This window comes from Eleutherodactylus coqui, chromosome 13, assembly GCF_035609145.1.
Source record: "Eleutherodactylus coqui strain aEleCoq1 chromosome 13, aEleCoq1.hap1, whole genome shotgun sequence".
Classification (NCBI taxonomy): Eukaryota; Metazoa; Chordata; class Amphibia; order Anura; family Eleutherodactylidae; genus Eleutherodactylus; species Eleutherodactylus coqui.
Window position 1 is genome coordinate 124,817,237 of NC_089849.1, and position 21,663 is coordinate 124,838,899.

The 21,663-nt window shown below is 49.0% G+C and overlaps 1 protein-coding gene across 3 annotated transcripts in view; it reads left to right on the forward strand.

The window, feature by feature from the left end:
* Positions 1-21,663, forward strand: part of KDM2A (lysine demethylase 2A) — a 111,452-nt gene that overhangs the window by 20,759 nt on the left and 69,030 nt on the right. For all 3 annotated transcript variants that reach the window (XM_066587325.1, XM_066587327.1, XM_066587326.1), the window contains exons 9-12: positions 3,231-3,384; positions 3,800-3,915; positions 4,002-4,128; positions 8,455-8,918. In XM_066587325.1, the coding sequence (XP_066443422.1) occupies positions 3,231-3,384; positions 3,800-3,915; positions 4,002-4,128; positions 8,455-8,918 (861 nt within the window). The remainder of the gene's footprint in view (positions 1-3,230; positions 3,385-3,799; positions 3,916-4,001; positions 4,129-8,454; positions 8,919-21,663) is intronic.

A 21,663-nucleotide genomic window follows, 5' to 3' on the forward strand; every position in this document is an offset into this window, starting at 1 on the left:
TACCCAATTACACACGTTTTCACCCAATCCGAGCTTCTCATTTTATATATCAGCCTATTATGTGGCATGGTGTCAAACGCTTTAGAGAAGTCCAGATATACGAGATCAATAGACTCTCCCTGGTCCAGCTTAGAGCTTACTTCATGGTAGAAGCTGATCAAATTGGTCTGACATGATCGACCCTTCATGAACCCATGCTGGTGAGGAGTTATACCGTTGTTCTCTCAGAAACCCCTCCAATATTTTCCCAGTTACTGAAGTGAGACTCGCCGGCCTGTAGTGCGGTGTTGTGATGTGATCAGCAGTAACTTTAGTGTGCAGTTATCACACACATCAAAGATGTCCTAGAACGGCCAGTTTAATGCTACCTTATGAGGTTAGACTGGGGGACACGGCTCATACAGGGAACTGCAGAGAAGTGGGAGGTGGATGGGGATGGGCACAATGTATCATAGGACACAGCACACAGTTTGAGCAGGGGGTGGGGGGCAGCAGTGGACCCCGTGAGGTGAGACAGACTGAGGTTTCAAAGCTCTGGTAGTGAGGGAGAGACGGTGGAGTTGCTGTGTGAAGAAAGCTGTGCTATACAATGGTTTCGCATGATAGATCAATGAAGCTCAATGCAGAAACTGTAAACCATGCCTGGGGGAGGAGCTTCCCACACAGCTCCGCCCACACAGCTCATCTACATATCACAGGAAACGGACACACCTCTCGGATGCAGAGCATCAGCAATAACGGGGCTCTCCTGGGACCACCTTAGTGGATTCATCAGGTGTGCTGACATATAGAGACATGCTTTGGCTATGTTATATTTTTTTCTTATCGACTCGGAAAACCTCTTTTAAAGGGCTTGTTTTATCCAATGTCCAGCTTTATATCTTTTATTAATCTTTATATTCATACAAATATTACTAAAATGTATGAACTCCTTGTCAGTAACCTCCCTCCCCTAGAAGGAAGATATAGATATATACTCCTTGTCAGTAACCTCCCTCCCCTAGAAGGAAGATATAGATATATACTCATTGTCAGTAACCTCCCTCCCCTAGAAGGAGGATCTAGATATATATATACTCATTGTCAGTAACCTCCCTCCCCTAGATGGAAGATATAGATATATACTCCTTGTCAGTAACCTCCCTCCCCTAGAAGGAAGATATAGATATATATACTCATTGTCAGTAACCTCCCTCCTCTAGAAGGAGTATATAGATATATACTCATTGTCAGTAACCTCCCTCCCCTAGAAGGAAGATATAGATATATACTTATTGTCGCTAACCTCCCTCCCCTAGAAGGAGGATATAGATATATATACTCATTGTCAGTAACCTCCCTCCTCTAGAAGGAGTATATAGATATATACTCATTGTCAGTAACCTCCCTCCCCTAGAAGGAAGATATAGATATATACTCATTGTCAGTAACCTCCCTCCCCTAGAAGGAAGATCTAGATATATATACTCATTGTCAGTAACCTCCCTCCCCTAGAAGGAAGATATATATAATATATATATATACTCATTGTCGGTAACCTCCCTCCCCTAGAAGGAAGATATAGATATATACTCATTGTCGGTAACCTCCCTCCCCTAGAAAGAAGATATAGATATATATACTCATTGTCAGTAACCTCCCTCGCCTAGAAGAGAGGAGGGGAAAAAAAAATAAATATATATATATATATATATTGTGTGTGTGTGTGTGTGTGTGTATTAGCTGATTATATATTGGGTAAAGGAACAATGCAATACTCTCCTCCTAGTCGCCGTCTGTGTTCCTGGCGCGATGGTCTCCCCGGCGGTGTGGCAAGCTGCTTCAGACTTCTCTCCGCTCTCATCTCCCTGCTTGGTTTTCAATTCCCCCCGCCGTCAGCGCTGCGTAAGTAAGCGCTGTGATTGGATCGAGCGCCGGCCAATCACAGCCAGTGCGCAATAAACCAATCACAGCCATTCAGTGATTTCATTGAATGGCTGTGAAGAATTGAGCTCTGGCTGTGATTGGTTGGCACTCGATCCAATTACAGCGCTTACTTACACAGCGCAGACAGCGGGGAGTATTCTTAAGCAGCTTGCTGCACCGCCGGGGAGACCATCGCATCGGGAACACAGACGCCGGCTGGGAGGTGAGTATTGCGTTGTTTTTTTTTAAAACTCAAGTATAAGCCGAGGGGGGCTTTTTCAGCATAAAGTGCTAAAAAACTAGGCTTCTACTCAAGTATATATGGTGTATACTGTACTTCTACTCCTTGTCAGTAACTTCCCTCCCCTAGAAGTTGTCAGAAAGCTTAACTTCATTCCTTGTGTGATTGTAACATTGATATGAGTGATTACAATATCTCATTGTCACATATATGGGATGGGGGATTGTTTTTCCCATAATGGGAGAGGAAGTGAAACAAATGAGGATTTGCTCCTCTACCCCATGTAACACTACAGACGTTGCTGCCATCGCTGACCACGGCATCTGATTGTCTACAGAAAATGTAAAAACATTTTTTTTTTCGCACAGAAGGTATTTAATATTGAAAAACTAAAAGAGCAAAAAAAATACTTAAGTGGCATCGACGCATCAAGAAGATCCCGTGCTATAAAGTAATATATTAGTCATCCAGCACCGTCCTTTCCATAAAAGTTTGTTCCTATTTTACCAGGAACAAGAAGAAAATGGCAAAATAGCCGTTCATCCTGCTTCCCCAAAACGGGAATAAAAAAAATCCTATATCTCACAATAGTACCCGGAAAAACTGCAAATAAAATAACCCCCCCTACAGAAATACCATTGTTGGGGTGATGGAATGGGGGGACCATAATAAACCCATATAAATGTGGTGTCATAACCATAATGACCTGTGGAAGACCACCTGGGAAATGCTGTGAAAATCCCCCAAACTACGGCCAAATGACCCTTTTCCTGTTGCCCCCAGCAAAAAGAAAATGTGTTGAATAACTTAAATTCTATATTCTCGAAATTCTAAAAACTGGAGCTCTTCCCACAAGATGAGGCTTCATACAGCTACGAAAAATGGTTCTGACTGCTGCAACACACACAGGCCGATTATTTACAGATAGAATGGTTGTGACGAAGGGGTTAACATGCCCTTCAGGCTGGAGCTCTGCATTATATGTATTTACACTCTAATATTGTGGGATCCTACCAAACCTCCCTTATGTGTAGGCTGTCCAATGATGTACAAAGTGTTCATGCCTCTGTGTCTCCCCCTGCAGGTCTTCTGGCTAATTCCACCTACGGACCAGAATTTGGAAATGTACGAGAATTGGTTGCTTTCTGGAAAACAAGGGGACATCTTCTTAGGGGACCGAGTGGCAGAGTGCCAGCGAGTTGAACTAAAGCAAGGCTACACCTTTGTCATCCCCTCAGGTAGGACCCGCCGAAGGTGCTCCGTCTCCTTTCACCCGCCCGGTGGGTTAGGATTTCCTTGTCTGCAGACTGATAGGTGGCATAAGAGGATTCAACAGATTTTTCCTGTAACACAGTGAAAATGAAGTTATGTATGTGAAGATGAAGTAGTGGCGGTGCTAGATGCAGTCCCCAAGTCTCATTAATCGTGCCGGTCAGTGGCCGGAGAACCTGGCTGGTCAGCTGGGAATGTAGGTCTGGCCGGTCTTCAGTATACGAGCCTGTGCTATGTGATGTCCTTTCATCTGGCATCACCACCCCTTAACTGTAGTCCAGCACATGAGTGGTAGTTTAAGGGTTAAACTGTATTCCACATTCCCGGGCTGCCGGTTGGGTTGCCATATTCTCACTGGGATGAATACTGTGTATTTTCCAGGGTGGATCCACGCTGTGTACACGCCTCAGGATACTCTCGTTTTTGGTGGAAACTTTTTACACAGCTTCAATATTCCAACGCAACTGCGGATTTATAGCATTGAAGACCGAACACGGGTGAGTCCAGAGAACAACTCGCTGATTGGCCTACTAAAGCACGGAGCCCAATTACAAAATCGGACCTCTCCTTGTTTGCATTCCAGGTTCCCACCAAGTTCCGCTACCCTTTTTACTATGAGATGTGCTGGTATGTGTTGGAGCGATACGTTTACTGCATGACCAGACAATCTCATCTCACCAGGGACTTCCAGAGGGAGTCGCTCAGTATAGGTGAGTGCTTTGTGTCGTCACTTCAGGACGGTTGCCATCCTCCAGCGCTTCTTTCAAAAATGCTTTTTTTTTTCTCTTCTAAATCCCTGCAGTCAGAGGCACATAACACCTGTTTTTTTTAAATGTGGGATAAGTTGCTCTTGTTAAAGGCACCATTTGTTCACCCACGCCACCTTTTGATCACTTTCTATTTTGTTTCTTGTAAAATTACCTATTTTCGCCATATTTTTTTATTTTTTCAGGGCGTGCACTGTGTGGGTTAAATAGTGTACTAACTTTTTTCTTTGATTCATTACGTACCACATGTGATTTTTATTTTTACTTGGTAAAGGGGTAAGGCTGTGGTTTTGACGTACTGTATATGCTCGAGTATGAGCGGAGTTTTTCAGCACATTTACTTTGTGATGAAAAAGACCCCCTCGGCTTATACTCAAGTGAGGTAAACAACAAACAAAAAAACCTGCAATCCTCACCTCCCAGCCGGCGTCTGTGTCCCCGGCGTGATGCTCTCCCAGGCGGTGCGGCAAGCTGCTCTCTGCTGTCATCTCCCTGGCTCTGTTTTGAATTCCCCCGCCGTCAGTGCTGTGTGAGGAAGTGCTGTGATTGAATTGAGCGCCAGCCAATCACAGCCGATGCTCGAATGACATCACTTAATGGCTGTGATTGGCTGGTGCTCGATCCAATCACAGCACTTCCTCATACAGCACTGGTGGCGGGGAAATTCAAAACCGCACCAGGGAGATGACAGCGAGGAGAAGTCTAAAGCAGCCTGCCACACCGCCGGGGAGAGCATCGTGCCAAGGACATAGAGGCCGGCTGGGAGGTGAGTATTTTGTTTTGCTTTTTTACCTAGTATATACTCTAGTCTAGCTGGGCTTCTAGTCGAGTCAATACGTTTTTTACCAGCTTTTTGTGGTAAAAGTTATTGACTCGGCTTCTACTTGAGTATATATGGTATTTATTTTCCTTTTTATTACCATTTTATTTTTTCTACTTCTTATTTCTGTCCCACAAGGGAACTTGTGTTCTTCTAATACACTACTATACTTCAGTATGAGGTCAGCCAGAGGAGGACGTTCTAGAGACGCGTGCCTTCCTGATTTCCTAGTTGTAGTTCGAGGACTTCTCCTTCGTGCTGCAGCTTGGAAATGTTTCCTGACAAAATGCATAAGCATGTGATGTTTAGATTGGATTGGACTCCTGAGCTCCTCATGCAGGCCGGGCCCTACTGCTCCTCAATATGCTCTTGTGGCTGAATAGACCATTTCCCAAAATATAGTTGATTTAAAATTGTTTCAAAACGCAAGTATTGTTGAAGTGATAACTTGATTGGCTAACCAAAATTTTTTATTTGTAATCACCCGCTGTGCAGTCTGGGCAGAGATGCCTTCATCTGGCAAGTGTCCAAGTTCATGACTGATTAAGGGGCACAACACTTACCAGACCCCTTTACACCGCGACATTTGAAGATCATGCCAATCGTTAATATCGACCCTCGTTTAAAGGGCCTTCACACAGACCAGTGCAATCTGTATGGGGGTAGGAGTGTGAACAGTTGTCAATGTTCCTCTTTGTGGAGACCACCAAGGAGGCATGAGGAAACCTTAAAATCCGCGCAATGCTCGTCTGGGAAACTTGGTTCTCCAATGAGAGCTAGTAAAATGTGGTCCGTAGTTGCCAATATTGTGCCTTCTGTAACAGACCCCGGGCTGAAGGTTTGCAGAGACGGTCTATGGTGTCCGGGACGGGGCTTCGCTAGTGCCTCACAACAGCTTTTTGAATATTCTCTACCCAACCAAATATTTTCATTTGGAGTCTGTGCAGCAGACATGATTGTTCTCCTTGGGTCGCCACCTTATTGTCACATGTAGGAAGGTATCCACTTTGGTCTAAGGCCTAGTAGACCCTGCGCTGACACCTTTCACTGTGTGTTGTATGGTGGAGCTTCACCTTAAAGGGAACCTATTCCTACTGAACTGTACCATAGACCAAGCTAGGTGAGGGGGCAGGGGGCCACAGGATGTATTTTTTTATAGTTGCCTGTTTCCATGGTGAAGTCTGTGTGCGGTCTGAAATCTGAGTCCTTTCAGACCTCTGAGCGCTCGCTGACCCCTAGCCTTCTGTGAGCGTGTGGGTGCAGCCGTGCTGACGGCCAGGTTCCCTGTAAGCCCGGCGTAGGGTTATGTTTTGCTGTCTCTTGGCTTCCTGGGTCTAATCTGATGTATTTGTGATTTTTACAATTCTTTACTGGTTTAATGATTATATCTATTAGATTTTAGGGACTTTATGCCGGTACTTTCCTTCACACAGAGATTGTTTCCACATGCAGAGAAGGGTGCTGGAGCTGGCACCGTACTTAGGCCTTCCTCACACAGGCGTTTGCAGTTAACGCAATGTTGAAAAACGCCACATTTCTGCAGATTACGCCCGGTTTCAGCAGCGCTAGCCATTTATTGACTGTTGGCCAATCATAGCTTGCTGTCTCTGATTGGCTGAGACAGTCAATAAATGGCTGTGATTTGGCATCGAGCCAGCGCCGAGAACCAATCACGGCAATCTATTGTTGGAGGCGGGGTTCTCAAACCTCACTTACAGCAATAGATCTGTCAGTGCAGGTGAAGCCCGGAGCAGCTGCAGAGACCAGTGTCCAGGACCCGGACGGCAGCTACTGGGGGGTATTGCTTTTTTTTCCCATCTAGTGTAGCTAGGACTGATTTTTGGGGTAGGGCTTATATTGCACGTCTTCCCCCTGAATATCGGTGCGCGGTTAACGCTGCCAAAAACGTGGCACCAATTTTGCCGCATTTTCGACAGTGCTGAAACCGCTGCCCATTCATTTCAATGGGCGACGCAGGGCTGAAAACGCCCAAAAATAAAACGTGCAGCGTTGGAAATGCTGCGTTTTGATGCTCGTGTGAACAGCCCCATTGAAACGAATGGGAGTGTTGTACAGCGCTTAGTGCAGCACTAAACGCTGTGAGAGGCCTTAGGCCGCAGTTTCAGATGCCACAACAAACCGGTAACATTCTGGTGAACTTGTACTATAGAAGAAACTGGACTACAACCCCCATAATCCACTAGACGGGATGACTTGAAGCCATCATGGCTGCATTCACCTCCCTGGTTTGTAACCAGTTGTTAACGGATTCGTCTTTTTTTTTTTCCTTTTCAAAACCAAAGAAGCCGATGTCGGATTAATACAAACGGGAGCAGACTGAGCCGTTAAAGGTGGTTTCCGTTTGCACATCACCGTTTTGGTCTCTTTTTTTTACTGTCCCATCCTAAGAGCAGAAAAAACAAAAGAAATCCAGTAAGAATCCATTGGTTTCAGTGGGATTTCTGTTTCTCCTTCCATTTTCTGTCAAATAACCAGAAACTACACAGAGCAAAGACTCATCTGCAGGACCTTCCTTCAGGGTAGTTGTACACAGGCCCATAGTCGCCCGAGGAGAATGATTAGGGGGTGACTGTCGTCCTGTGTGAACACGGATCTGACAAGCGAGTCAGTGACCATTACTCACTTGTCAGTCGCTCGGTTCTCCGTTCAAACCCAGCAAGTGTCGGCCTGCGAAGAGACAGTCGCTCTTCTACTGGTTTTCTCTGAATGCTTAAGTTGTCCTGTGTAAAAGTAACCAAAAAAGCAAGCTGGACGTTGTATGTGTGGGTGGATTCAGACGAGCGTCTATTAGAACCATTGGTTCCCTATGGTGTCTTCACATGTGCGTGTTTTACAGGTGTGCAAACGTGCGCACCTGTAAAAGATAGGACATGCGTGCACTAAGAGTCCATGGTACGTGTAAAGAATCCCCTGTCCCAGCTGTGGCAGAGGATAGCGATGTTCTCCCAGCGCTTCTGCAGTCCCATTAAAAGCAGTGGGCTGCCGGCAAGTCCTGCAGGAATTTTCGGGGAAGGGCTTTAAATATAAGCCTTTCCCTGAAAATCATCCCTAGAATGTGTTAAAAATAAAAATAAATATATATATTATCGCCTCTCATCAGCTGCCGGGGCTCAGGCTTCAGCCTGTCTTCTCCCGACACTGCTCTAAATCTCTTTCAGCAGGCGGGGATTTTAAATCTGCTGAAAGGGCTGTATCTGATTGTCTGAACGCTCAGCCAATCACAGGCAGCACTCAGCCATTTATTGAATGACAGCTGAGTGCTTCCTGTGATTGGTCATAGCACTCAGCCAATCACAAGCAGCTCTCAGCCATTCATTAAGTTCAATTTATGGAGGTTTTATTGTGAGGCTCCAGCATCTTTTCAGCCATTAACACTAAAACTTAATGACATAATTTTCATTGCTTTTTATATCCATTTATTCCCACAGATTTGGAGCTAAATGGTCGGCGAAGACCAGAGACGCCATCATCCTCTTCATCTTCATCTTCAGATTCCTCTTCCTCACCCTCCTCATCCTCGTCGGAGTATGACGACTCATCAGATCAAGACTGGGAGGAAGAAGAAGGCTTGACTAAAAAAGAACGGGAAAGGAGGAGGGCAGAGCGAGAGATCCAGCGGCGGAGGGAACGGGAGCGACGACAGAGCGAGCGATCTCAGCAGCGCCATGAAGAGAGACTAATTATGTCCAGGATTCCTACAATGCACAGGCCTCTTACGCCACCACCGTCTCTGCCCACTCCACCCTCACCTCCAACTACACCCCATTGTTTGACATGGTTTGAGATAGAAGGTTTACATTGCCTTGTCAAGAAGCTTGAATCTCTTCCTCCGAATAAGAAGTGCCTTCCTGATGGCATCCACGACGCTGACGCTCTCATCGCTGACATCAGGGTGAGTAGCGCTCTAAAACGTGTTGGTTTGTAGAGTCAAAGCATTTCTGTTCATTTTGGTGTCCTGCAGACATCTAGGCTTGAAGCCTATAGCAGCTCTGTGTTTTCATGCTGGGGTGTGCGTGGCCCCAGAGCGTTGCCACATACTACAATGACTTGCTGTGCAGTGCCAAATTCCCCGATGAGTTCTCCCTGCAGGCCGGCCGTCCCGGGTTGTACCCTATATACTGTTACTAGATGACCGGCATCACCCTCCTAGTTGGTTGGTACTTTCTTTACAATTACACTGATTGGCTTGGTGCCTGCAGGGAGGATATAGCAAAGTGGGAGGAGCTAACCCTTTTTCTGCTTAGTGTCTGCCTCTTATTGGCAGCAGCTATGCCCACTGTCTTTATGGCAAGTACAAAAATCTTGTTTTTCTGCAGTGTGTACGCGTATAAATGGTACTCCGCAAAGATGGCGAAATAGCATTTTTTTCCATTTCTCTCCATTTAGAAACTTGTAAGAGTTGTACATGGTACATTAAACATGACCATTGAAAAATACAACTTGTATAAATCAAATGTTAGACATATATTTAAGGAACTGTTGGTGCTTTTTTATCATGAGATTACCAGTTTAAAAAACTCTTAAAATCCTGCATTTTTCCCACCGACCGCTAAGCCTAATAATAGTCTGAGACTTCCTGCTCTGTGGTTCTTGGCCTTCATTGTTTAGTATATAAAACCCCCCAAATCTTCACAAAGTCCTAAATAAGTGGATACAGGCTAACTATCATTAGAATCATTAATGGCCTGCCCAAATACATTCCGCAAAAAGTTATATGTCAACATGTATGCAGTCATTTGTTAGAAGAAATAATGACTCCTCGTAGCGGACGACGCGGACAAGATTGAAGGCGGTTAGTGGTAGAACCTTTGGTAACAATGGCGGCTGCTGAAGGTGTATTGTAGCCACCTGTGAGCTTCCTGTCTGTTGGTGGTCCCTCTCACTCTTCAGCCTCACGTCCACGGGCACGCACGGAATCCTCCCCTGCCCGCCGCTGGTGACCCTGCATAACAGTACCTTTTCATTTTTCTGCACTGCTGATGTGTGTGCAAATGCCATCCGGCGCACATACCCAGTACAGTACTGCTGCTTCCCACGGAATCTGCAACCCGCCTACAATGTCAGCTGCGTCGGACTGCTTCATTGACTTCAATGGAACTCGTTCATGTGGGAACTGCAGTAAAATGGAGCATGCTGCGATTTTTCATCCGCGAGTGGAAACCGCAATTAGTGTGCGCTCATGTGCATGAAAAATCATTTTTCCATAGCATGCTCTGGAGGGTTACTGAGGTGGACGCCCGCTCCGCATTCCGCAGCAATCACCCTCCCATGTAGAACCCATTTTGTGCAACTCATAACTAATATTTTTTTTATATATACTTGAACACATTTTCCTCTAAATTCTCTGATTTCTTTAGTCATGTAGACATTCAAAGTCTCCAGGCAGAGAAGCCGCTCCACAACATTATGGCTCCTCCACCATAGGAGGAATGCCCTTGTATCCATCGCCCGTACACACTGGCCACGTTGACATTGAGCTCCGCTTTGGTTTCGTTTGTCCATAGAGTGTTTTCCCAGAAGACTTGTACTTTGTCACTTTTGGTAGTTGCTCTTTTATTCCTTTCTTCTCCTCGGCCTTCACCCATAGAGCCCTGTAATGTGGCATATAGTTCATGTTGGAACCATCAATCCTGATGTCTCCGGCTCAGACTAAAGTTCTTTGTATGTTTTATGTGTTTGGTTTTTTGCCACATTTTGATGCAGCTTTCGTGGGTTTGCTCTTCATTTTCTGCTTTCTACTACATCCTGGAAGGTCCTTGACTACTTCATGAGTAGCAAACTTCTTGATAACATGTCTAGCTGTTGAAGCCACGATGCCGGGGTCTTTGGAGATAGTGTGGTACCCATTAGACTGCTTGGTGACAGGAAACACGAACCTCCTAGATCGCTGTAAAGGTGAGAACACCCTCAATCTCCTCAGTCCCTGGTTTTTGTACATAAGACAGCTGGACATACTTTCTAGGATTCCCTCCACTCGTGTGCTGCAGGGCCGCCTTCCCCCTAAACTTACATGGGTTTGAAGGTACCTGGTCTAGTGTCGGTCTTCCTGGGAGTCACTGATGAGCTGGAATGGCCTACTTTCCCTGTGGCAGATGCTGTGCCTCCTACATCCAGTAGGAGCAAGAGGTGTTGTCCTCCGTTTCCTCTGAATACTTCCCATAGTGGAAGGTCACTGGTGACCTATTCTGACAAGGCACTGTGACCTCAGAGCTTCGGGTGGTCCTGCATCCAAGGTTACAGAAGGGCCCCCCTTTTTATTGGATGATGTAAGATGATGGGCATTGGAAGCGCTGGGCCACCACATCGCAGTGACCTGATAGGAAATTACATGATGGGCATTCAAGTGCTGCAGTGCTTTGGCAGAGTCACGTGGCTCGATGTGATGTAGGGGCGCTGGAGATGCTGGGCTCCACATCATCATCGTGACTGGAAATAACTCTGTGGACACTGGAAGTGCTAGGTTGCCGCATTAGTTGAAGGGGAAAACCAATGCCCTGGAGCGGTACATGCAGTGGGCAGAAATGACAGGTGATGCCACCAGGATGTGGAGGGAAGAGAATAAATAACAAGATTGTTGTAAGCGTGTTAGCGCCTCCCACTAGCTATACCCCTCCTGCAGGCACCGAGATAACCAGTTTGTATGCAAGCAGTAGCAGCAGCCAAGCAGGATACGAAAAAAGTAAATATAAAAACAAATTCGTAAAACTGTAACTTGAAGTAGCACCGTGTGCAGCATTACAGAGAACGCTCCAATGAGAAGAAATCTATGGGAAAGTACTGAAAACATACTGGCTGGGTGCTGTGTACCCCAGTAAACGGGACGAGAAAAACTTTACAGTAAGTACAAATCTCTTGTCCTTTGGGGTGGATAGAGTATAGGACCACGCATACAGTCTTTAGCTGTCTGTAAGACTCAACCGAGGGAGGCGTCTCCAGATGCAAGAGGAGGCACTCAGTAAAACTTGGAAAAGGTGTGCAAGGAGGTCCATGTAGCATCCTTACATACTTGAAGAACATAAGCACCATTGCGTAATGCCCACTGCCTGAGTAGAATGTGCCGAAACACAGAAGGTTGGCGCTCTGCCTTTGATGTGGTAGACCTCTAACATCCGCAGAGATTATCACCTTGGAAGCCACAAGACTGCATCTTGGGCCATCAGGAATCGCAGACAGATAATCAGAGTGTCTGAAAAAGGCTGTCTGACGAAAGTAGGTTTGCAAGGCTCACACTAGATCCAATTTGTGAAGAGCGTGTTCTCGGGGATGAACTGTGGAGGGACAAACGGAAGGTAGAATCGTGCTGTCATTGAGGTGGAATGCCAACACCACCCTAGGTAGAAAGGAGGGGACCGGTCGCAGGACTGCCTAATCCTGATGAAACACCGTGAACAGAGGCTTTACTGACAAGGCTTGCAAGCTCTGAAACCTGGCAGATGGAGGTGACTGCTACTAAGGCCACCTCCAGGCCAGAAGGCGAGCTGCACTTTCAGTCAGATGCTTGAAGGCATGAGACTATAGAGCATCCAGTATGAGATTAAGGTGGTACTAAGAATGGTATGGAGGCGCAATGTTAGCGACCTCCTTTAGAAAAGTACAGATGGCCGTTAAAGTATGGATAGTGCAGATATTTGACCCTTTAAGTAACTAAAGCCCTATTCAGGCCCTTCTGTAAGAAGGGTAAAAGGTGGGATTATTGAAAATGCATTAGATGGATGTTCCGTTGCTCGCACCTAAGAGAATTTTTCCAAACACAATGTTAAACTTGAGAGGAAGAAGGTTTTCTAGCCTTCATCATGGTTTGAAAGACCAATTTTGCAAATCCATTGCCTCTCAATACCGTGGCTTCAACCGCCACACTGTGTAACGAATCATAGACTTTTAGAGTTGGAAGGGACCTCCAGGGTCATCGAGTCCAACCCCCTGCTCAGTGCAGGATCACTGAATCATCCCAGAAGAATCGTGAAAAAACTCCGGTGAAGAGAGATCCCTGTGTGGGAGAAGAGTTGACGCGCGCAGTACACAGATTTTGGCAGGGACCAATCCAGGGCTATGAGAATCACCGAGAGGCCGTTCCATCTTGACTCTCTTGAAAAATCGTGGGATAAATAGGAAGGGGAAAAAGACTGACTTCCAGTGCCCTTGTGTCCATGAAATTACTACTGCGTCCACTTCTTGAGCTTGAGAGTCTTGAGACCTGGGCACAAAGATTGGGAGCTTACAATTGATTCTGGACGCCATGAGATCGACAGTTGTCCACACCCAGTATGTGGACCGCCTGAGGGCTGGAAGGTAATCTTTGGCCCATGTCAAAAGCTTTGCTCTATCTGCCATGACCTTGGTGCTGCAAATTTCACCTTGATTCATGTACGCGAGGGCAGTCGTGTGGTCTGTTTGGACCCGGACTGGGAGACCAGTCAGCTGGGATGCAAAGTTAAGAAATGACAGGAGAATGGCTTGAAGTTCTAGCACATTTATTGGTAGTGCTGTTTCCTTTCTGCTCCAAGTGATTTGAACTGAGATTTTGCAGAGTACCGCCCCAGCTAAAGCAGCTGGCATCTGTGGTGAGTACTTGCCATTGGAGGTTAAGAAAGGAGCATCCCAGATGGATCCGTGGGAAATCTAGCTACCAACAAACGGAGCACCGAAGCTGCAGAGGTATTCAGATCTTTCGACCGCGAGAATCCCCGGGTTTGTCCCACTTCAAGAGAATAGTCCAGTAGAGAGGCCAAGTGTGACATTTGCCGAAATTAATAACCTTGAAGGAGGAGACTATCAGCCCCAGCACTCTAATGAAGTGACGAAGGATAGACCCAGAAAGTCCAGACACTACAACGGTGCGTGATGGAGTCTCTAGCCAAAACCTTCTTTGAAGCCCGGTCGGGGCTTTTAACACTATATCGTTGAGATAAAGAATCACTACTATTCCCTTGGAGTGGAGGCGAGAAATTAATGGCACCAGAACATTTGAAAAGACTAGGGAGGGGCGCCATGGCCAACCAAAATGGAATAGCTGTGAATGTATAGTGATTGGACCGAATGGAGACGCTAAGAAAATGCTGATGCTGTCAACAAATGGGAACTTGAAGATAGGCATCCTTGATGTCGATGGATGACAGTAACTCCTCCCTGGTTCCATGGATGCAATGACAGAGCTCAGTGACTCAATGTGGAAATGTCGAACTTTGGCATACTGATTCAACTTTTTCAGGTCCAGAACAGACCTGAGAATGCCATCATTCTTGGGTACCACGAAAAGATTGGAATAGAAACCCGCAAAACGTTGAGAAGGAGGAACTGGAATGATACCTTGAGAGGATAGGTTGTCTATCGCCCAAGCCAAAGCGTTAGCCTTTAAAGGGGACCTCAGAATACTGGAGCTGAGTGAGCAATCTGGAGTAGGGGTAGCAAATTCTATGGTGTAGCCTGAAGACAGCTTCCTGAACTCAGGAGTCTGAGACATGAGCGAGCAGAGTCTCCTTGAAAATGGAAAATCGTACCCCGACCATGCATGGATTGGGTGGAGGCTGCCCATCATGCGTAAGATTTAGTAGACGAGTACGTTGAGGGCTATGGTTGTGGGCTCCAGGAGGGGTTGGCTTTAAAAGAGGGCCGAGGTTTTCTTACTATCAAAGCTGTGGGCTTGAGCAGCGAAAGGAGCTAAATTGAGGTCTTTTCTTTTGCGGAGCTCTTATGTGTCTGGATCTGTTTTGTGGTAGGTGCGAACTCTTCCCATCAGTAGCCTCAGCGATCATATCATCTAATTTGACACCAAAGAGTCTTGAACAAACAAAGGAAGGCTTGTTAAGGATTTTTTATGGGAGGCATCTGTATCTAAAGGTTTTAGCCACAGGGTGCGTCGTGTGGTTACAGAAGCCACTGAGGCGTAAGCTTGGGAGTCTGACTGCATCCAGAGAAGCTTCACAAATGCTTCCCTGTCTGACTTACCTGATGCACAATGTCTGCCAATTCTTCCATAGGAGAGCTGAAGAGAATACCCCGATGTAGTTGCTTGGCCCATTCAGTAGCGGCCTTGCTAACCCAAGTAGAGGTGAAAACTGGCCTGAGTGCCAAACCTGCTGCTTCAAATGAGGTTTTGGCTAGAGATGCCATCTTTGTCACGCATGTCTTGAAAAGATGAAGTGTCTGCCATAGGAAGAGTGGTGTGCTTCGGGAAATGGCACGCTGGTGGATCTACTGCTGGTGAAGATGTCCTTTTTTTTTCACTTAACTCTGGAAAAAGATACATGAGGTCCAGATGCTTAGGTTCAATAGAGCTTTTGCTGGGAACGTTCCATTCCCTGGTCAAGATGTCATCCTTCATGGTGACTATCAGGCTAGCTACCATAGTGGAGAGTTTAGAGGCCTGTACTCATCTAGATTGGAATTCGCCCTCTGACCAACTATTGTCTCTGAATGGAGGTTCCAAGCACGACCCAGAAAGGGCTGGATGGGATGACTATGCCGAGGATCTGGATAATTGTCTTGAAAGAGAAGGCTTAGTTCTCGTCTTTGGTCTACCATGGGAGGAGTGCTGCATGGAGGAGTCATTTCTGTTGGGCACAGATAGAAATGTTTGACTGGAAAAATGGTCTAGCCCATCTAGAATTGCGGTAGACTCCCTGGGTAAGGTCCAAGACGGGGAGTGTGCCCATTCCAGTTAAGTGGTCTGTGGGGACTGGGTCGGAGAGGGGCCATTAGTCACTGGAATGCTGTTAGAATGAAACTACTCCAACTGCCCACGTGTAATGTGTTTTAGTTTTGTATTGTGAGCGCGCATAGTTTGTGGCTCTGGCTACCCCGTCTGGAGTCATCCGCTCTGGAATCTAACATGGCACTAAAATAGGCCGCGAACAGTATATAATAAAATGCTTCCATATAGGCCAACTTCAAGTAGGGTACTGCAGGAAGAGCGATATAGCAGGGAGCTGGCCACCAGGCAGAGCTTACCCAGTCCAAAGGAGTCTGGGGAGGGATAGACCAATGGATCACTGTTGTAAAGCCCTCTAAGAGAAGCAAAGTTTAATGGAATGTAGTCGAGCTACCACAGGTCCCAGCAAGTCAGTGTAGGCTGAGGAACAGGGAGAGAAGTAGTGGGGGGCGGTTCATAGTGAAGAGACAGCCAAAGGAGTGAATTGAAGCCTGGGAGAAAGTCATGCTGGGCTGTGATTGGTGGAGAGAGGGAAGGAAACCCAGAGCACCAGTATTGAGACCTGTGCAACTGGCCTGGGGGCTCTATTTTGGCGGTGGTCTGCTGCCTTAGGGGTCTCTCTGCACTAGAAGAAGGTAGTGGAGGGGGGAGAGAGGCCAGTGGTGGGCATAAGAGCCCTCTGCCAGAGCAGTCAGCTTGTGGTGGGCCTGCGACGCATATAACAGCTGTTGATTGAGCCCAGGCCGCCTGAGAATCTGCCGAGGGAGGCCCTCCACCAACTCCAGGACCTGGAGTGGAGCCTCCCTGCCTGGAAAAGGGATCTCTGTGTGGCTGCCAACGGGAGCACCACCAAGCACGCTCCGAGAAACAAGGTTCTCTCCAGTTCCAGAAGTGTACGCCTCTGTACTTGCCTGCCTTTTAATGAGGATAGGGGTGCTCTGGAAACGGGGAACACCACTGCTGGTGGGTCATATTGATAGAGTTTGTACAAGCCTCTTCTTCTGAGGTTACCTCCGTTCTGTTCGCCCTCCTTGGTAGGGTAGCAGAGTTCTGCCTCCTGTATTCCCTGAGCCTATGTATTTCTGGACACCGGCGATAAGAACAGGTCTGCCTCCTGCTCCCTTCTACCGCACAATGTCATTGACGCTTCCATTAAATTGTGGCTGAGGAATCCGTGTTAAATAGGAGAATTGGAGATGCTAAGTTTTATGAAGGGATTTTGGAAACTCCTTCCAAGTGTGAGATGTCCGATCTCTCCAGATTCAGCTCTTTGCTTTAAAGCTCTCAGATGTAAAAAGGGAAGTTTTGGTTAATTCTGAATCTTTGATGACGAGCACATGGGTTGCCTAAAGATCAGTATGGCTAAATCCATTCTGGACCAAATGTTCGACAGTCTTAACGCCCATTTACATGGAGCGGTGATCGCTCAAAAATTGCTAAAAAGCAATAGTTTAAGCAATCATCGTGTGCTGCTGGCTGATCATTAAATTCAGGTCAACCTAAAAATCGTCCTTCAGCCTTATCAGCAGTTCTCTATGGGGAATGCTGATACCTAGCATTGTTTACCACTGAAGAACAAAGGATCTGAGTGCAGATAATAGCCCTTGGGCTACTAACTGCTTTCAGGGAAGGCTTCATTTGCATACCTAATTGGTCTTAGGTAGATGAGTAGCTACTTAATAGTTTATGCAAAATGATCACTCATAGGTGTCACTCAGACTGTCCTTTGAGGGATTATCACTTCGTGTAAATGGGCTTTTAGAGCTAGATGTTTGCGAGGTTTTTTTTCTTCTCACGAAACGATTAACCCCTTTATGCGCCAGGACATAAATGTATAGCATACGTGTGCAGCATTAATATGGTGTGGTTTTGGCCCCACCACCCCCCTCCCACTATGAGATCATGAAGTGCCGGCCGGGTGTCATGGCAGCCTGTGGCCACTTTAAGGCACGTCCTAATACAATGCCGGCAGAAATACTATGTACTGCAATATTGAAATATATGGTATAAGTGACCAAGCAGTCACAAGTTCAAGTCCCAGCAAGGGACTACAAAAAAGTTATAAGAGGAAATATTTCATCAATTATTGCAAAAGGATAATAAAAACTTAACCCTCCCCTTTCTCATAAAAAATCCCAAAACAAACCACCATATGACCGTGTGTGTCTGTGTTTGTGACACGTGCAGGTAGCGGAGCTGTGTGTGTGTCTGTGTTTGTGACACGTGCAGGTAGCGGAGCTGTGTGTGTGTCTGTGTTTGTGACACGTGCAGGTAGCGGAGCTGTGTGTGTGTCTGTGTTTGTGACACGTGCAGGTAGCGGAGCTGTGTGTGTGTCTGTGTTTGTGACACGTGCAGGTAGCGGAGCTGTGTGTGTGTCTGTGTTTGTGACACGTGCAGGTAGCGGAGCTGTGTGTGTGTCTGTGTTTGTGACACGTGCAGGTAGCGGAGCTGTGTGTGTGTCTGTGTTTGTGACACGTGCAGGTAGCGGAGCTGTGTGTGTGTCTGTGTTTGTGACACGTGCAGGTAGCGGAGCTGTGTGTGTGTCTGTTTGTGACACGTGCAGGTAGCGGAGCTGTGTGTGTGTCTGTTTGTGACACGTGCAGGTAGCGGAGCTGTGTGTGTGTCTGTTTGTGACACGTGCAGGTAGCGGAGCTGTGTGTGTTTGTGACACGTGCAGGTTGCGGAGCTGTGTGTGTGTGTGTGTGTTTGTGACACGTGCAGGTTGCGGAGCTGTGTGTGTGTGTGTGTGTGTTTGTGACACGTGCAGGTAGCGGAGCTGTGTGTGTGTGTGTGTTTGTGACACGTGCAGGTTGCGGAGCTGTGTGTGTGTGTGTGTGTGTGTGTTTGTGACACGTGCAGGTAGCGGAGCTGTGTGTGTGTGTTTGTGACACGTGCAGGTAGCGGAGCTGTGTGTGTGTGTGTTTGTGACACGTGCAGGTAGCGGAGCTGTGTGTGTGTGTGTTTGTGACACGTGCAGGTAGCGGAGCTGTGTGTGTGTGTGTGTGTGTGTGTGTTTGTGACACGTGCAGGTAGCGGAGCTGTATGTGTGTGTGTGTTTGTGACACGTGCAGGTAGCGGAGCTGTGTGTGTGTGTGTTTGTGACACGTGCAGGTAGCGGAGCTGTGTGTGTGTGTGTTTGTGACACGTGCAGGTAGCGGAGCTGTGTGTGTGTGTGTTTGTGACACGTGCAGGTAGCGGAGCTGTGTGTGTGTGTGTGTTTGTGACACGTGCAGGTAGCGGAGCTGTGTGTGTGTGTGTGACACGTGCAGGTAGCGGAGCTGTGCGTGTGTGCGTGTAACACGTGCAGGTAGCGGAGCTGTGCGTGTGTGCGTGTAACACGTGCAGGTAGCGGAGCTGTGCGTGTAACACGTGCAGGTAGCGGAGCTGTGCGTGTAACACGTGCAGGTAGCGGAGCTGTGCGTGTAACACGTGCAGGTAGCGGAGCTGTGCGTGTAACACGTGCAGGTAGCGGAGCTGTGCGTGTAACACGTGCAGGTAGCGGAGCTGTGCGTGTAACACGTGCAGGTAGCGGAGCTGTGCGTGTAACACGTGCAGGTAGCGGAGCTGTGCGTGTAACACGTGCAGGTAGCGGAGCTGTGCGTGTAACACGTGCAGGTAGCGGAGCTGTGCGTGTAACACGTGCAGGTAGCGGAGCTGTGCGTGTGACACGTGCAGGTAGCGGAGCTGTGCGTGTGACACGTGCAGGTAGCGGAGCTGTGCGTGTGACACGTGCAGGTAGCGGAGCTGTGCGTGTGACACGTGCAGGTAGCGGAGCTGTGCGTGTGACACGTGCAGGTAGCGGAGCTGTGCGCGTGACACGTGCAGGTAGCGGAGCTGTGCGCGTGACACGTGCAGGTAGCGGAGCTGTGCGCGTGACACGTGCAGGTAGCGGAGCTGTGCGCGTGACACGTGCAGGTAGCGGAGCTGTGCGCGTGACACGTGCAGGTAGCGGAGCTGTGCGCGTGACACGTGCAGGTAGCGGAGCTGTGCGTGTGTGCGTGACACGTGCAGGTAGCGGAGCTGTGCGTGTGTGCGTGACACGTGCAGGTAGCGGAGCTGTGCGTGTGTGCGTGACACGTGCAGGTAGCGGAGCTGTGCGTGTGTGCGTGACACGTGCAGGTAGCGGAGCTGTGCGTGTGTGCGTGACACGTGCAGGTAGCGGAGCTGTGCGTGTGTGCGTGACACGTGCAGGTAGCGGAGCTGTGCGTGTGTGCGTGACACGTGCAGGTAGCGGAGCTGTGCGTGTGTGCGTGACACGTGCAGGTAGCGGAGCTGTGCGTGACACGTGCAGGTAGCGGAGCTGTGCGTGACACGTGCAGGTAGCGGAGCTGTGCGTGACACGTGCAGGTAGCGGAGCTGTGCGTGACACGTGCAGGTAGCGGAGCTGTGCGTGACACGTGCAGGTAGCGGAGCTGTGCGTGACACGTGCAGGTAGCGGAGCTGTGCGTGACACGTGCAGGTAGCGGAGCTGTGCGTGACACGTGCAGGTAGCGGAGCTGTGCGTGACACGTGCAGGTAGCGGAGCTGTGCGTGACACGTGCAGGTAGCGGAGCTGTGCGTGACACGTGCAGGTAGCGGAGCTGTGCGTGACACGTGCAGGTAGCGGAGCTGTGCGTGACACGTGCAGGTAGCGGAGCTGTGCGTGACACGTGCAGGTAGCGGAGCTGTGCGTGACACGTGCAGGTAGCGGAGCTGTGCGTGACACGTGCAGGTAGCGGAGCTGTGCGTGACACGTGCAGGTAGCGGAGCTGTGCGTGACACGTGCAGGTAGCGGAGCTGTGCGTGACACGTGCAGGTAGCGGAGCTGTGCGTGACACGTGCAGGTAGCGGAGCTGTGCGTGACACGTGCAGGTAGCGGAGCTGTGCGTGACACGTGCAGGTAGCGGAGCTGTGCGTGACACGTGCAGGTAGCGGAGCTGTGCGTGACACGTGCAGGTAGCGGAGCTGTGCGTGACACGTGCAGGTAGCGGAGCTGTGCGTGACACGTGCAGGTAGCGGAGCTGTGCGTGACACGTGCAGGTAGCGGAGCTGTGCGTGACACGTGCAGGTAGCGGAGCTGTGCGTGACACGTGCAGGTAGCGGAGCTGTGCGTGACACGTGCAGGTAGCGGAGCTGTGCGTGACACGTGCAGGTAGCGGAGCTGTGCGTGACACGTGCAGGTAGCGGAGCTGTGCGTGACACGTGCAGGTAGCGGAGCTGTGCGTGACACGTGCAGGTAGCGGAGCTGTGCGTGACACGTGCAGGTAGCGGAGCTGTGCGTGACACGTGCAGGTAGCGGAGCTGTGCGTGACACGTGCAGGTAGCGGAGCTGTGCGTGACACGTGCAGGTAGCGGAGCTGTGCGTGACACGTGCAGGTAGCGGAGCTGTGCGTGACACGTGCAGGTAGCGGAGCTGTGCGTGACACGTGCAGGTAGCGGAGCTGTGCGTGACACGTGCAGGTAGCGGAGCTGTGCGTGACACGTGCAGGTAGCGGAGCTGTGCGTGACACGTGCAGGTAGCGGAGCTGTGCGTGACACGTGCAGGTAGCGGAGCTGTGCGCGTGACACGTGCAGGTAGCGGAGCTGTGCGCGTGACACGTGCAGGTAGCGGAGCTGTGCGTGACACGTGCAGGTAGCGGAGCTGTGCGCGTGACACGTGCAGGTAGCGGAGCTGTGCGTGTGACACGTGCAGGTAGCGGAGCTGTGCGTGTGACACGTGCAGGTAGCGGAGCTGTGCGTGACACGTGCAGGTAGCGGAGCTGTGCGTGACACGTGCAGGTAGCGGAGCTGTGCGTGACACGTGCAGGTAGCGGAGCTGTGCGTGACACGTGCAGGTAGCGGAGCTGTGCGTGTGACACGTGCAGGTAGCGGAGCTGTGCGTGTGTGCGAGACACGTGCAGGTAGCGGAGCTGTGCGTGTGTGCGAGACACGTGCAGGTAGCGGAGCTGTGCGTGTGTGCGTGACACGTGCAGGTAGCGGAGCTGTGCGTGTGTGCGTGACACGTGCAGGT